General features: G+C 49.9%; 1 protein-coding gene across 2 annotated transcripts in view; it reads right to left on the bottom strand.

The window, feature by feature from the left end:
• The window catches only part of LOC111845274 (zinc finger protein 516), a 38,310-nt gene continuing 21,046 nt past the window's right edge, over window positions 1-17,264 (bottom strand). For both annotated transcript variants that reach the window (XM_072716888.1, XM_023814608.2), the window contains exons 2-6: window positions 14,014-15,991; window positions 7,578-8,747; window positions 5,413-5,517; window positions 4,330-4,397; window positions 1-2,850 (exon numbers count right to left, since the gene is read on the bottom strand). In XM_072716888.1, the coding sequence (XP_072572989.1) occupies window positions 2,791-2,850; window positions 4,330-4,397; window positions 5,413-5,517; window positions 7,578-8,747; window positions 14,014-15,745 (3,135 nt within the window). In that variant the 5' untranslated portion in view covers window positions 15,746-15,991 and the 3' untranslated portion in view covers window positions 1-2,790. The remainder of the gene's footprint in view (window positions 2,851-4,329; window positions 4,398-5,412; window positions 5,518-7,577; window positions 8,748-14,013; window positions 15,992-17,264) is intronic.

Consider the following 17,264-nt stretch of genomic DNA (forward strand, 5'->3'; position numbering starts at 1 on the left):
GCCACTTCCATCTCTTTAATATGGTAATTACATTACAGCATCAACGATGTACAAAACGGCTTAAGATGTGTGAATGAATCCAGAGAGGTAGAGAGCTTGTCATTGGTAACAGTCTCTAAGTGAAATCTACACAACGCTCAAGACCGGAACGGCCAGTCCCGCGATCTGGCGCAGCGAGGATTCCTCCTGACAGATAATAAATAGCGACCAATGAAAATCCAGGTTAAACAGTGCTGTCTTTCTATGGACTGAAACAAGTAGGAAATCGATATAAAAACTGCTCGTAAACAACATGTATCTCAGAGACAAACAAATGAAGAAAAGTAAAATTGGATCCAGGCCTTCAGGAGGAACCCCTAGGAAAGAAGCTCAACTGAAGAAGTGATCATTGGTATCTGGAAGTCACAGAGTGCGGAGTAGTCAGTCCATTAGTCAGTCCAGCTCTGTGACGCCATGTCCCTGTGCTCAGGGCTTTGGCTTCATGGGGGTGCAGTGGGGAATCCAGCGAACAAATACGAAGCTGAAAATCTGAAGCTGAAATGTTCAGTGTGTTCACAGTTTCTTCAACTGTACCGAAGTACAGAGACGACTTGTTAAATTTGTCTAAACTAAAATGTCCACTTCCCTACCACTTTTTCCATCAACAGAGTCAAGCCAAAAGCCACTGTTAGAAATATATTCAGGAGAAAAAACGCCATATGCAAACCGGAAGGAAACATTCCCACCCCTCCGACAGACGTGCACAGAAGCAGCAAGTGCACCAAGATTTAACCAACTAAATTCATTTGGTCTTGATGCTGGAAATGTCTGAGAAAAGGACAGCAGAGGGCTTCCCCATCACTACGAAGCTCAAAGCCAGTAGGTGGCATAATGGTGCTTCAGTAAAGCTAAGAGTATCAATGCAATTGCACAGCAGCGTCAACAATTCAGTTCATACTACTTTGGTAGGCAACTAAAGTTACTTTACTATTATTCATATACACACATTTTTAAGCATACAAATACCATATATCAACATATTATAACAAATGAACCTAGACATTAATATTATAATTACAAATTACACTGTAAGTAAAATCTATGGTAATTTACTATAGCTGATACAACTAAATAACGAGGAGATATATGTATAGGGATTATGGCAAGGCAATGATTAAAGGCGTACCCACAGCAGTCCTGGGGATGCCCATATCCAGGAATTGAATAAACCACCCCTTTTTAGAGTGAAATGTTCATATATTCAATTAATATGCTTGATTATCACTATTAAAGAAATATCACCCAGTTCAGAGTAACGCATTTTGAAAAGCACAAATTTTGAGGTTTTCCAGCTGTCAATGGTACTCGGCCCCGGTTCTGGGCAGGCCACAGTGCGCGCCGTTTCAGTCTGAGTTCACTCGGTTTAGACCCAAAACACCATATTAATTGTCCAATGTCTGACTCCATTCAAGGTAACAGATACAATTACTTATGGTGATTCAGAGTAAAAACCAGTTATCAGTAAGCATTTCAAGCCTACAGTTGACCAGACGTGTATTTATAAAATTAAACGGCATAGATTTAGGATTAGCGGGACGCTTTATTAAAAGAGGATTCCTCAACCTGCCCGCTCTCTGCGCGGCCCCGCCGGTAGCGCGCTCCTCCCTCATCTTTCCAGTCGCCTATAGATTGGAGCGGCGCGCTCCCGGGGGAGACACAAAGGTGAGCGTGCACACCGGCGGTAGATTCACGCCAAATAATCTTTGTATTTAAATGCGGATAAGACGCTGATACCGCCGTAGACTTATAAGGTAATTATAAGGTAATTCCATGTACGCCATTATATCAAACGACGTAATAGAACTTCGGTAGCGGTACATTCCTACTGTAAACCTAAGTATATAAGCAAATACTTCGAAGGGTTGCTTAACTTTCTTTAAATACGACTCCTGAGATTCCCCAAACCTCTCAGTCTGGAACCTTCGACCAGCATGTGTATGCCGTCCTGAAGCTAAGCGATCCTGAGGAAAAGAGGAAATGTTACTGACCTTATGTAGCCTACCGAGTATTTCATAAACCTGAGCTCTGGTGCCCGTTAATCTGGGCAATGGTTAAATATTAATAATCTTTTTTAAAACGCTTTATATCGCTTACTTATTAAAATCATCGTCACTGAATTGCACTCTAAATTAATCCCCAGTAAAATGCATTTACTTTCCTGCAAATAAAAGTAGATTATTTTTAAATATTACCTAAATCAGTTATTTGACTTAAACTACAATTTAAGAAATCTACGTAAGCAAATCTTAAAATAAAAAAAATAAATAATACAAACGTCAGTTTCAAGTCCGAACCGCAGATTAGCCACAGAAATGTAGTACTGTATTTTTTTCTTTGTTCAGAGGTGATTGGGTTTTGTTATATATATATATATATATATATATATCACATTTTTTGCAGTGCTTAGAACTGTTAGTGAAACAGAAAATAACTAGTTACAAAATCCACTGAGCAGAATGAGACCGGGGTAGGTCCAATTTGAACAGGTGCTGAGCCGCATTTTTATTTACGCTGAACCGGATTCATGATGGCACGAAGCAGGCCTCGCACTGGTGGGCTTTCACACCGTCGCCGGTTCCCCGGCCAGGGGTATTTTTGGTGCATGTTCCTCATCCAAGGCGGCCGCTTTGCAGTCCAGTGCCGAGCCGGCGGGCGCCGAGTCACGCGGATCCTTGAGTGGCACACGGAGTGCGGCGAGCTGGAGCGCATCGGCACGGAAGGATGCGCGGTGAACGCTCTGGACGCGCGTCTTCAGGTTCCTTTTCTGAGAGGCGACGTACGGGCAGTGCCAGCACCGGAATGGGCTCTCCCCTGCGGGACACAGAGACAAGGGCGCAACACGGGGGGGGGAGGGGGTCAGGTCCGTTGTGCACTGGGCACAGGTGGCGCTCTGCCTGTCATGTATGCAGCCCCCCCATTTCTAAGGCAGGCCGAGAAGGAGCTGCCACGGTGACTGACAGCACGTCGCTGTGGCATATGGGGAAGGCGAGCTCTCCGGCCCAAGGGAGACGTCAACCGCGCTCGCCGTCAGCTGGACGCGTGACAGAGACGCCGCGACGGGCTGCAGGCTTCCCGCGGCCCGGGCGAGAAGGCGCGCAACGTTCATACCAGTAACACGCCATTAACTCTGTCACGCCGCTTAGCACTGCAAATAAACCGCATCTCCGTTCTGCTGCTGACCGGAAGCTTTTGTGGCGTACCAAGATGTATAACATAAGAGTTTACAGGGAGGGGTTCAGCCGTGTCAAAATATAGGGTATGTCATCTGCCTGCGCTCACCCCCAGGTAAGGCACCCTCCGTACACACTTGGTGTAATTAGACTGACCTACAGAGATGCCCAATAATAAGCAGGGGTCCGATTAAAACAAGCGACAGTGAGAAAGGAACAAAAAACGAGGCAGCAGGCCTGCCCTCCATGGCGATGCTGAAGGCCTTACTTAGAAGGCCTGGGTGTCAGCCAGTCTTAGCGTTAGGGAGAGGCGCCGACTTTAATTACAAATGGTATTCCTGCTGTTCGAGTATTAACCAATTGTACGATGTAATAAATAGGAAGGAATGAATGATTAATAAAGCAGGGTTTGTGCAGACTTCAAGAACACCATTAATTTCGGCCTGCTCGCTACTGGGGACGCTTTATGGGATGGGAGAGGGATTGGGAACCTCTATTACTGCTCAGTTAGTCATGGAGGCGAGTGGACGCAACGTGATGCGTCACTGGTGGGATGTAGAAGCACGCCGAACCAGAACAGCGGTCGAAAGCTGCAGGACGGGGAGGCGAGTCCCTAACCTAGATGAATGGTCAGGCGGGATAGATGCGACTGGACAGGTCCCTGCAGTCCCCTGAATAAAGGTGTCTTTATTTAAAGTTAGGTGTCAGCAGAGATCAGCCCCGGCTCATTCTGCCTATTCTCTACTACCATGGTCCCCATGGCAACCACCCACCCAAAACACGCAGGCTGGAATCACCGGCCCGTCCATCTGCGTGTGACAGATCAGGAGTTACGGAGTTATGGCATTAACCATGTGCTCGGTTAGTGCCAGTCACAGGCGTAACCGGAGCCCTGTTTAACACCCTCGTTATATGGGACCAGGGCTGATACACGCAGTGGATGCCTTTAATCCTGCAGTGTGAGAAAGGGCAGGCCATAATGATCTAGCCACACGGCAGGAGAAGCTATCAAGCAACCAAGGCTCACATGTGCAAACTCACCCACACACACCCACACACACACACACACCCACACGCACACACACACACACCCACACACAAAGTGAATGGCGGAACATACTTGCTTGGGGGCCTCAGCAGGGGGGGTGTGAGCATCAGAACCTCGGAGTCCACTGGACTCCACAACCACTGTGGGAACAAGGGGGGGCGCAGTTAAAACCAGAGCCCCTGAGCCGCAGTTCGGATCCGCAGAGGTGCCAGTGCCCACCACGAGATTGAGATCGTGGCCCGTGAGCTAAAACCAGCAATTGTACATGACACTCATAGTTTGGGGGGGGGGGGGGGGTGTAAACCTGAGACCTTCAGCTAGCCGCCATCCTAAGAGATTGTTTCCGACTGCCAGCGCCCGCTCGAGGACGGAGAGGCTATCCCGTAGCCCGAAACCGGCAATTGAACATGACGCGTGCGGTTAGCGAGCGCTCTAATGGACGCCGGCACTGACAAGATTAATTACGATTCTAGGTGAGACGGGGAGGGGGAGGCCCCTTTCTGCATGGCTGACCGGCCCAGTCCTGTCCCCTGGCATGTCCATACGTCACTCTCGCGTCTGACGTGGTGCCCGCTAGCCTTCGCCCGCCGGCCAGCCCATCCGGCCATGACGTCGGCTTCCCTGCTGTCTCCCTGCTGCAGTGGGGGCTCCTCCGCCGCGGGGGCGGCACGCACTCCCACACCGCCAGCTCTATTAACGCTAGATCAAATCTCCCTAACTGGCATCTAATTAATAATGCATACGGACTCTCGCCGGCTGGAATCACAAAGGAAGATGCAACCCTGAACCAAAAAACAGAGCTGATGCACGGGGAGAGTAAATCCCCTCCCCCACACTCTCTTTTACTCTATTTAATGTCCCCTAACCTCAAAAAAAACAACAACAATAAATAAATGAAAAAACTGGAACTAATTAAGTAGAAGGTTTAACACTTCTCACCATTTTAGAAGCCTGTTGTTTTGGGATGTCGACCTCCTGGCAAATGCACAAAGTCTGTCTTTTAAGGTTTACTGTCCCGTTGTCCGGGAGTTTGGGAAAATGCGCACAGGTACAAACACGCACACACTCGCATGTTGGCTCCCGCGCACATGCACGGCTCCGAGCCGCACACCCCTCACACGCACCCCCGCCGGTGCACGCCTCCGTCTTACGCACCTGTGTGCGACCTCATGTGTGTGCGTAGGTGGCTGGGCTGGCTGAAGCTCCTTCCACAATCGCGGCAGATGTAGTCTCCTTGGTGGGCCAGTGACCTCAGCATTCCTGGGGGGGGGGGGGGGTTAGAAAATTAAAGTTAAAGAAGACAACATTATGCCTGGGCAAAAAAAAATGGAGAGAGGAAACATCATTAGTATGTCTAATGTGTCATTATGTGAGGCTACCTCCGGGGCCTGGACGGCTGCTGTCAGGCGACATGAGGCAGGGCCTGACAGCCAGACGCCAACAGGCCACCGAGCCGCATAAATTACAGACAATTAAGAGGCGTCACCCGTCACGTGCCCACTCCAGGACTGGCGTGTCACATGTCACCGGCTGTCTCCCTCTCCCTCCCTCTCTATCTCTCCCTCTCTGCCTCTCTCTCTCTCTGCTTCCTCAGCCGTCACCTCGATGGCCAACTGCCAACTCTTCATGGGGGTGGAGAGGAACAGGAGTCCTGTAGCTGCACACCTATATGGGTGCCTTGACTACAGCTACACATGTATCCCATACCTATCTGGGCCCAGTCCGTCGACTCATGCTACACCTGTCCCTTTGTGACTGCCCCACACTGCACCCCTCTCCGGCCCTGAAGGGACACGGTCCCCTTTCGCCAGCAAGATGAAAATAAATGAGGACACAAAGAGAAGCAAAACCATTCCCCTTTCCTCAAAGGTCACTTTACCCAGTCTGACTCAAAGGGGCCACACGGAGCCGTGGTATCACCCTCGCCGACTCTTAGACGCAAGGCGTGGAAATTTCCCATAAAAAAAGGGAGAAATCACACAGGGGTGGCAGATAGAGCACAGTTTCCCGTGTTAAATTGTCCCACTTGACCTTAGAAATAAGCAGTCTTTGCAGAGAAATCGTGCAGAAACGTGGGTTTCGTGAATGCCGGGTGTCTAAGAAGCTGCTGCCTTAATTGCTCAGTGGTACTTTACATATTTGTGCTGTCAGGTAGAATCCAAAGTGGATCTAACCTGAGCTTGTCACAATGGCTTTTTGGCTGAGGGCATCACGGTGCCGGGCTGCCTGTCTCTGCGCATTACTCAGAATTCTAGCCGCCATCAGTATTTTTAACCACACGTGAAGGTGCTCCATGGATAGACATACGCTCAGAGATGGGGCCTTTTGGACTCCGTTACGAGCGTAAACCTAAAAAAAAAACACAGCCCTTTTTGGGAAGGATGGGGCGAATCGGCACCACAAGTCTCACAACTATTCTGGTGCGGCTAACTGAACGTGACGGATGGATCCTGAAGGCGATGCTTCCATCACATTCCATCACCAGCAGGGGGCAGAAACACAGCGCTGGCTGTAGTTGCTGGGGGGCAGGTTGAAACATCTGTGTGTCCGCAGCTGACAGTCACTCCAAGGACCTCCAGTAGTTAATAAATACGTAGCTACACACAATGTGTTGTTTTGTACTGTGCAAATTTTATTTCTTTGAAAAGAGAACACCACAGTCCCGCTTTGCCAGGGAAGTCATAAATCTCTGCCATGGTCAGATGAAAAAGAACTTCCACCTAAATGAAATATGGACTGCGACAGTTTAAATTAAGTTAAGCGGTCTAGGCGAGGAGGTCTACAGGAGGTCATCCACAGACGGGGTCCTCAGAGGCCTCCATTTTGATGCCGTGGATCTGGAATAGCTCAGGAGCTTCGGCAAAGTGTCCTGGCATATCCGATACGTGTCTAGCAGCCATCTTGGTGCCAGGGCCAGAGTTGGCGGTGTCAGCTTTCCTTTACCTGCCACACGCTGTGAGCGAGACGGTTGCTCATCAGTACTACTTAATTAGATTGCATGTAATGTGGCATATCAAGCAACAGATCTACAGTGACTGTAGAAGTGAGTACCTTTGCTGGCACCTACACTCTCTAGGCCCATCAGTCATCTGTCAGCTATCAGGTAATTATCCGGCTAATTAATGGAATGAGCAAAGCTGGTCAGGGAGGGGATAACATTGTGAATAGCTCCGTGCATTTGGGTTTGGTTGATGTATACACACACACAAACATGCACACGCACACATACGCACACATAATAGCCTACCATTCACTGTCATGGGCAGTTATACGCAACCTTATTGGCCCCGCCCACTTTAGGTGTGGCCACACCCACTTACCTGTGTGAGTCAGAAGTGGACTGGAGGAGCCCCACCGCTGGTAGAGCGTGGCCAGGTCATGGGCTTGGCAGTTCTTCAGGAAGTTGAGAATGTCTACCGGGGAGTTGGGGGCTGACTCGTACTTGGTTGCGGGATGCGACAGGGGGGAGCCCATGACGGAGATTCCCCGTGTCTGCGAGCCGCCTGGGTTCCGTCCACCTGGACTCGTCGGGTCCTGCTGACCCAACTTGGCCTGGGACTGTATTGCCGGGGGCGGAGGCAGACCTGGGGAGGGGGCGTGGTGGGACACGTTGTGTTTGCTGGAAAGCATGAAGCCCAGGCCCTCCTGGGGAAGCGGGTGTCTCTCTGCTGGCCGGGCCCCCATTTTGGGGCTCGTCAGTGGTGGCTGTGGGGTGTCGGGGCTCCTCTCCACGGGCCGGGTCTGTGTCTCGGGCTTGGGTCGTTGCTGCCGGGCCTCTTCCACCCCAGACCGGCTGATCCTGCTAGATGCGGCCCCCTGAGACCCAGATCCTGTGGTCGTGCTTCCCCTGGGTCCGCCGCCTGATCTGTCCCAGTTAGGGGGCTGTGTACGTGCAGAGCGGGTGGTGGGGATACCAGGACACTCCTTCCCGCCAGAGGCAGGGGGGGGTCCGGTCCGCCTCCAAGACGCCAGAATACCCGAAGCCCCCTTGGGCCTGGAGCGTGGGGCCCAGCAGGGGATCAGGGCACTGCTCTTCACCTTGTGGGCGACAGTCTGGTGGATCCAGAGCACTTCAGGATAGTGGGTGATATAAGAGCAGTAAGAGCACTCGTGACCAGGTGGGGTGTCTTTAGGGGGCGCCAGAGTGCCCACAGGTGGGGCACCCACACATATCGACAGATCAAGTGCAGCAATGGGGGGTTCCTCTGAAAGTCTGGGCTTCTCCTTGACCTTTCCATTATGGACACCTGGTTCCAGATGAGGACACTCCACCGCAACCCTCTCAGGAGAAGAGTAGGGGGCAGAATTGCCCGAGCAGGCTGGTGCTGGCCCTCCCTTCAGGCCCGGGTCCTTACAGAGATCCTCGCCCACCGAAGTGCCTGATTTGCCCAGACTGCCACCTGTGGCATGCTGGGAAAGCAGGTGTGCGGCCAAGGTGCTGGAGTCGCTGCTTCTGAATTCACACGCGCCACAGACGTGCTGCTTTTCATCTGTCAAGAGCGAAATGAAACAAAGGGGGTCAGAAGGTGATTTTCTAAAAGGTGAACATGTGTGGTTAGAAAGGGCAGCAGTAGCAAAATGGTACAACCAAAAATGACCAGCACATGATGTTTATATGAAGAATAATGCAGTCATTTAGTGCAGACGGCCACAAGATGGCACTGTAGCACCACTGTTAGAGCAGTTTTTCATCCTCTGACTGTTACTCATGGCTTTCCTAGCTCGCCTTACAATTCACCTTAAAAATGCTGAGACATGGCGCACAGCTAATCTTGCAGTTTTTTTTCACCCCGATGAGCCGCCCCTTGTTTCTCAGCACTCCCCCACATCTCTGCAAGCTGCAGAACATCAGGGCCTGGGAAGCAGTGACCCGGGCCTCCTCCGGGGGCAGCACTGTTTACACACGCGCAGCGAGCCCGTGAGTGGTGCCGCTTACCCCCCCCCCCCTCGCCACACTGCACAGTGATGGCGTTGTATCTCACACCGAGAGGGGGGCAGACAGCCGTCTGGATTCAATTCAGCCGGCAAAACGCTGGGATGCCTGGGGTCAGTGAACCCGGGTCGTGACAGGGGGCAGCAGAGATCTGCCCCTCCTCATCCTGCCCACTGTTCTTTCCCACGACCCGCCACCCACCCCTCCCCGGCCCCCATGAGCCCCAGAGAAGCAGAAACAGCAGGAACAGCATGCAGTTTATACGAGGTTAATGTGACAGTGCCTGGGTCACATTACACTGAAATGTGAAGTACGCTGTGGAGGCGGCAGCGGCATTGTGGGTGAGCTGGCCGCGATGGTGGCCGAGTACGGCGTGGACACGGCATGGCATTGTGGGTGAGCTGGCCGCGATGGTGGCCGAGTACGGCGTGGACACGGCATGGCATTGTGGGTGAGCTGGCCGCGATGGTGGCCGAGTACGGCGTGGACACGGCATGGCATTGTGGGTGAGCTGGCCGCGATGGTGGCCGAGTACGGCGTGGACACGGCATGGCATTGTGGGTGAGCTGGCCGCGATGGTGGCCGAGTACGGCGTGGACACGGCATGGCATTGTGGGTGAGCTGGCCGCGATGGTGGCCGAGTACGGCGTGGACACGGCATGGCATTGTGGGTGAGCTGGCCGCGATGGTGGCCGAGTACGGCGTGGACACGGCATGGCATTGTGGGTGAGCTGGCCGCGATGGTGGCCGAGTACGGCGTGGACACGGCATGGCATTGTGGGTGAGCTGGCCGCGATGGTGGCCGAGTACGGCGTGGACACGGCATGGCATTGTGGGTGAGCTGGCCGCGATGGTGGCCGAGTACGGCGTGGACACGGCATGGCATTGTGGGTGAGCTGGCCGCGATGGTGGCCGAGTACGGCGTGGACACGGCATGGCATTGTGGGTGAGCTGGCCGCGATGGTGGCCGAGTACGGCGTGGACACGGCATGGCATTGTGGGTGAGCTGGCCGCGATAGTGCCCGGAGACTCTCCCAACACTCAAGCTCACGGCACAGACGTCTCTAACTTGGGACTTGTACAGAACCATGTGACCGCACACAGGGGGGCTGGATAGGATGTTTATTAGGGGAGTCCATGTCCTTTTTGGGGACAAACGCGATCCAGCTGGGATGGGAGTGGAAGCAAAAAGAAAACGACAAGTTTGGTGGGAAATGAAAAGTAAACATGAGGGGGGGTAGGAAAGGAAGGCCTTTGGGGGTGGGGGCCCTCAGCAGATTGCAGCTCAGCTCTGGCTTGGGAAAAAAACCCACACAAATTTACACTTTTTTATGCACCACATGGGGAATGACGGAGAAGGGCAACTAATCGATACACAAAACCTTGATCAACCGCTCTGCCCAAGGATGTCGCACCGGGTAATGAGTGTCTGAATACAGCCTGCACTGTAGGTTTGTGGCTCATTACCCCACACAGGTACGTTTTCGCTAGTAAAAAAAAAGTATGTCCCTGCAATTTGATTTGTGTTATTTCTGCTTTTGTTCCATTAGTGTACTGCCTACTGAAGCTGTCCACCATACATATGTTACTGTATGCATACTGTGTTAAAAGTCAGATGTATAGTGGCTCATCACACGGCTAGCAGGGCTGCCTGTTCTCCTGCGCCTGTTACACTATTCGATACACCACCTAATGTCCCACTGCATCCGCTTTCAGGTGACTCTCCATGAGTGTATATTATTTACTATGGACCTGGGACGGAAATACAATGGTACACAGTGATATACAGTACAGTGGTACCTTGGAACACGAACTTAATTCATTCCAGAAGGCTGGTTGAGTAGCAATTTGGTCGAGTTCCAAGTTGAATTTCCCAATAAGAAATAATGTAAATTAATGGAATTTAATCCATTCCAGACCCCCAAAAGATTGCCTATTTAAACTTATCTACCTAACTAATGATAAATAGCATTATCAATCAATATAAAACTAATAGACACATTTAAAAGAACACATACAAAAGCAATAAACATGAAATAAATGACAATCGAAGAGAGAGCAGACACATGTGCACGACCTTCAAGTCTCACTATAATTTCCTTTTTAAGTTCTTCAGTTACTCTCACTACTTTCCTCTGGTTTGCTGCTATCACTGCTCACTTTCTTAGGGGCCATGGTTACTGTATCACTAAATGTACTGTAGATAAAGCACAAAAAAATTCACACCGAACACAGGAACACAGCTTTCACACGTCGACCTCGGTCGAGAGGTACCGTGAGTCTGAGAGCGATTCATAGACATCAGCATCCCAGTAGGTCCGTTCGCCTTTGTTTCAGTCCATCAGAGACGCATCTCGATCTGTACAGGTTTTAGCAGATCTGATTTGTTTTGTTGTGTTTAGAGTTTATGGTCGAATTGCGAATAGATTTTTCTCGAACGACCTGTTCAAGGTCCAAATTGGTAGAGTTGAACGCATCTTGAACCACACGAGGTCGAGTTCCAAGATTTTGGTCTAGGTACAACTAAAAAAACAAATCAACAGACGTGTTTGACTTCCGAATTGGTGGAGTTAAGAGGCGTTTCAGTTCCAAAGTTCAGCTGTATATATTGCACTGAATGACTGATGCAGTTCAGGCTACAACATTTACTGGGTTGTCCGACACAAATCTCACTGCTAAGATTTGAACTTGTAACCTTTTGGGCAGGATTCCATTTCGCCAGCACACTTGAGTGCCTACCAGCTCTCGGTTTTGAGTTTTCTCGTGGAGTTCCCATTTACAAGCCTCTTGACCACAAAATAACATGACTTTGGGGCTTTAGGCAGGGATAATGTAAGGCGCTTTGAGACAATGTAATGTTGTGAAAAGGCACTATACTTATATAACTGAATCACACTGAACTGAAATGAACTAAACTGAATTGAATTGAACTGAATTGAATTGAACTGAATTGAATTGAATGACAACTTGTGAGTATGGTGAAATCAGAAATCTGTGTTGGAGTTTTATTTCATGCTTTTAAAATACAGTTATTCTTTGCCCCTCCCAGGTGATCCTGCAGATCTGTTAGTTTGTCAGGTATGTCCCCTACCACTGGCTTCTGCTTAAGTGAATTTTGACTAATCTAATCTGAAAACCATTATCTACTAAAAATGTTACACGGATAACATTCATTCTTTGGGAGATGTGTCGTGTGATTAGGTCATGGAGAATGAAGCTAAGAATGTTCTGTATAGCACCTGCTGCTTCCAAATATGACCACTAGGTGTCTAGTGCATCCCACTCTTGTGTGCTGGGAGCTGGAGGTGAAGGACTGTTTTAACAATGGGCTTTTCACAAACAGCTGCTTTTTAATGCTGAATCTGTCCAAAGCAGAGAGCTGAGACGGACTATAGGCACAAAACAAACCCGTTGTCTGACATAAACGGGTCGGCGGCAGAGAATGACTCTTCTTTGTGAGTAAATGTGGCCATGTCCTCAGAATCTCAAGTATTAATGTCATGCATAGTTTAACTGTTTTCAGTTAGAGACACAGCTGTGGCTCACATAGAAAGGTCCTGTAAGGGACAGATAGTGCTGTTATCGGCAGGTACAGCAGAGGTGGAAATTCCAGGTCCAGAAAGTAAAAATCCAGACCATGACTTTGTTTAAGCCAACCAGTTGAGGACCCTGTGACTGTGACTCTTCAGGCTCATTTGGTTGGTTGAAACAAAATCTTGGTCTGGATTTTACTTTGGTGACCTGAACTTTCCACCGCTGATGTACAGCCCTGCCTTAACGTAAAGAAGGTTTAACCGATAACCCCTGAGCACGAGACTTTCGGTCTCACCCCATAGCATGTCTGTGTCTATTTGGCTGCCGATCTCTGAGATCACCCTGCCGTCTCTGGGCTGCCCTGACCAACAACGGGGAGGAAGCAAGTCCTTATTTACCCACAATGCCATACAACCACCCATCTGAGACAGTTCATGTTATGATGCTTTTAATTAATTATGACTATATTCAATATTAATATAATAATTAGTTTCCCTGGTAAAAATCTGGTTCTCTCTTGTATCAGTCAGGATAAAGCTGTGAAATGTCAGTCTTTATCTGTTTGTACTAGAAAACAATGAGCGGCAGATTTGCAAAAAAAAAACTTGTAAGCAAGTGGAAAGACCTATGAGTAAGCAAACTGGGCTGAAGGTTTCAGCATGATTATACAGAGAAATATATCTATGTGCTGCCAGTCAAAAGGTTTCTCACACCACAGGTTTTTACCACTTTTTCATTTATTTCATAAACTGATTTTTTATTCTTGTTAAATATTGTAAAGTTGAGTGAACAACTATAAATGAAAATATAAGTAAAATAAAACAAGTTCCCTTCATAACTTGGAAAGAGTATGTAACAGTGCATGTCTGACATCCTATTGTAACTGGTTGTGTGGTGATGGCAGAGTCACATTCTAGGCTGTGCTTTAACTTTAAATGCACTAGTTAGGTGTTTCATCCTATGAAACAGAGCAGTATGTAATGTCCCTTGCAGAAAGAATGCCTCGAATTTTCTCTGCTGTTATAACTGCTAGAGGAGGTTACTTTGATGAATCAAAGATATGACATTTTCTTGCTAATAAAGTACTCAAATGATGAATATACTGTAAATTTATTTGTTAGCAAAGAATACTCAGTGTATTTTTATTAAATGTTAAGTGAGTAACATGCAGATGTAGATAATCTCATGCAAATATAGAAAAAGTCAAAAGTTTCGACTGGTAGCGTATAGCTGTACTCTGTTTACACAAACCAGATATGATTAAAAAGATCGTAAAAGCGTGTCCTTACCTGGGCCGGCGGTCGGGGATTTCTCTTCCACCCTGTCTGGCGTGGTGTCGCCCGCTCTGGAGGCAGGCAGCGAGGACCCAGAGCGAGGGGTGCTGGGGCGGCTGGCCGAGCCCGACTCGGCCTCACTGACGGATCCGCCGCGGTCCCCCCTGGGGGCCCGCCCCCCCCCCCTGCGGTGTGTGCGCGTATGCATCGCCATCTGGGTGCGCGTGCGGAACACCTTCCCACACTCGAAGCACTCGGTGGCTTTGCTCTGTGAGGAGCGCCGGCCCGCTCGAGATGGGGGCCGGTACTCTGAGTCACTCAAGCTCTCAGGGGTGAAGTCACCCAGGGCATGTCCGTTCCCACTGTGGTGGTGGGCGTGGCTCCCGCTGTTCCTCCTTTTGCCACCGCCAGAACCATAGTGGGAGTCCGCCTCCCTCTTCCGCTTCTCTTGCCCTACCGGGATGGACTCTCCTGTCCCCTGATCATTGCCCAAATCTCCATCCACTGGCACCTCTTCCCAGCCAATGTCCTTGCCGTTGTCCCAAGAATCCGTCACCCTACCCTTGGTGGCTAGCTGCCAGGTCTGGTAACTGCAGACTGGGTCCAGCTCCAGGATACGCGTGCCCAAATTGTTCTTCAATGTTTTGTTTCCTCCATCCTCAGTGGGTTGGAGATTCAGGCACTCCAAAAAAAGCTTCTTTGCAGTAGACGAGTCTGGGTGGTTGCTGGTTCCTTCGTGCTTGTCCTGCCGCTCAAGGTGCGACGCCCGGCTGTGGATTCTGTTATGGATCTGAAGGTTCTCTCTGTCATGGAAGAGGTTCCCACACTTGAAGCAGAGCTCGTAGAGAGAGGCAGTCCTGACCATAACTGCTTCATCCTGCACCACGTTGTTGATGGTGGCCGGTGGCTCCAGCTCACTCCTTGACTTGCCTCGACAGTTAGCCTTGATACTGTGGGTCTTCATGTGGTTCTTTAGGAACCAGGCCTCACGGAAACGCCGGCCACAGACATGGCAGGCGTGCTCGAAGGGGCCCAGGTGCTTCTTCGTGTGGGCCTTCAGGAGCCAGGCCTGGGCAAAGCTCTGGCCACACAAGCCGCAAGAAAATTCGCCAGACTCCCCTTCAGACCCAACCCCGGGGGCTGCGTCTTCTGGGATGCGAGGCCTCTTGAGGTGGTCGAGGAGCTGATTCTCTCGTTGAGCAACGTGGCTACAGAGCCGGCACAGCTGTGAGTGCTTATCCAGCTCTGCCTGGCTACCCAACTTCCTGCTGCAGATGGTGCACTGAAGAGACAGCGTCCAGGCGCTCCTGCTCTGTACCTTGCCCCTGGTGCCCTCTGGGCTGCCGTTGACCATCTGGTTGCAAGCCGACGTGCTCTTGGTGGGGCTGGCACAGCTGTCCAGGCCCTCAGACACGCCTACTTCGCTGTTCTGTCGTTCCCCCACCTCCGCCTCCTCCTCGTCTCCTTCTGCATCTGTCTGTTCGTGGCCACGTCCGGGTACACCCATGCGGTGGCTGCGGATGTGGACCTTCAACCGGCCCTTCTGGGCTTCCCGGTGGTCACAGTAGGGACACTTGTATGGCCTGGCCTCCGTGTGCTTCCGCATGTGCTGCGACAGCGAGCTCTGGAAGGGGAAGCTGCGGCCGCAGACGCTGCAAGCGTAGTGGGCTGACCCGTCCTCCTCGGCTATAGCAGCCTTGATCCTGCCCATCTGGACGCCTCCTTCGGAACTGTGTTGGCGCTCCATCGTCTGGCGCCTAACCGCAAGTTTACAGATCGCCAAGCCGGGGCTATCTGTAATGGTACACCCAGTCCGAGGCTCTGGAGAAAGAGCCGCCCTCGCTCTCCGTCATGCACTCTCTACGCCGGTGCCCTCGCCAGTAACGCTATCGATTCCTGGGAGGCTCGTTTTCACTTTTCTTTATCTTATTGCCAGGAAAGCCTGCTGTGGCTGGGACAAATCATTCCGGATACAACCCAAGCAGCTCCAGACCTAGGTAACAAGGGAAAGCAGAAGGTGCATTAGCCATTGGCTATAAATCCTGCAGGCCAAAACTAAACTCATTACCCAGTGGATCAGCCTCAAATCAACATACAACCCCTTTAAATCTCACTCTCAGGTAACATATTTCATTACTCTTGTCTGCACGTTACATGATGATGCATCTGTATGCGTACACAGTATGTGCGTGCTATGTATTTTTGCTGTGTAATGTAAAACAAAATTTGTTTGAATACATGGACCTCTCAGTGATCTGATTCATGATTCAAGATTCAAGAGTTTTATCCGTCATGTACACAGTTGTACACATACAACATGTAGTGAAACCCTGGACACTCTGAGCAGCTGTGCATGAAAGAAAAGTACACAGCCTGATCGGAGTGACCAGGAAGGCTTCTGACCTCGGCCGTGCCATCAGTGAGATCTGCCTGTCCATTAAATGTTTGTGACTCAAATAATTCAGATACAACCGTCCATGGATCCGAGGCATAAAATAGGAAAGTCCACAGAGGCACGATTGTGTTCTTACTGCCGTGACTGCCACTATCAGCCACCGGGATTCTCAAACACTCATTTGTATGCCTTTGTTAGCATCATAAAGTTAACACACAGCCACAGAATGTGTTTTTTTTTTTGTCCTGCAGTCAAAGATGCTAAATGTAACCTACTTTTGAAGAACTCAGCTGCATTTGAAAAACTGCTCACTTAAGATGGAGAAAAGGAAACTGCCTACCCTATGTTGTTCTATGAGGCTCAGTGAGGGATCTTCTACAGATTAATGACTAAAAGAGCATACATATTTTCTTTGAAAAACTATACATCAGTCTGAACTGGCGCCCTTAAAATGACCATCTGTATAAATGACTTCTAATGCCAAGGGTTAAAAACAAGTCATTACAGCCTTTAGGGAACGACCACAGGATCTGCATCCAAGGAAAGCTGTCCAAGGAAATGCAGATATAAACCAATGAGAAGCACATCAGCTTTACGACATCATCCCGGTGCATTATGCATCTTCGGTAGAGCTGTCATGATTACTCAGTTAAAGTCCGTTTTTAAAAAGCATTGATTAAAATTTGCCTTCTCGATTACCCAGCAATATGGCGGAAGGAAGATGAGGGTCCAGATGAAGAGCAATAGCCTCAGTCGTGTGGTAGACCTTAAGGTTTGAGGGACTCGGCTAGTAATGCGAGGTTAGCCATGAATAACTAAGCGATGCGGCCTTCAGCTTCTTGGAGTACCCCGCTTGTCTTTCTCTTTACGT

The sequence above is a fragment of the Paramormyrops kingsleyae genome, chromosome 9 (assembly GCF_048594095.1).
Source record: "Paramormyrops kingsleyae isolate MSU_618 chromosome 9, PKINGS_0.4, whole genome shotgun sequence".
Lineage (NCBI taxonomy): Eukaryota > Metazoa > Chordata > Actinopteri > Osteoglossiformes > Mormyridae > Paramormyrops > Paramormyrops kingsleyae.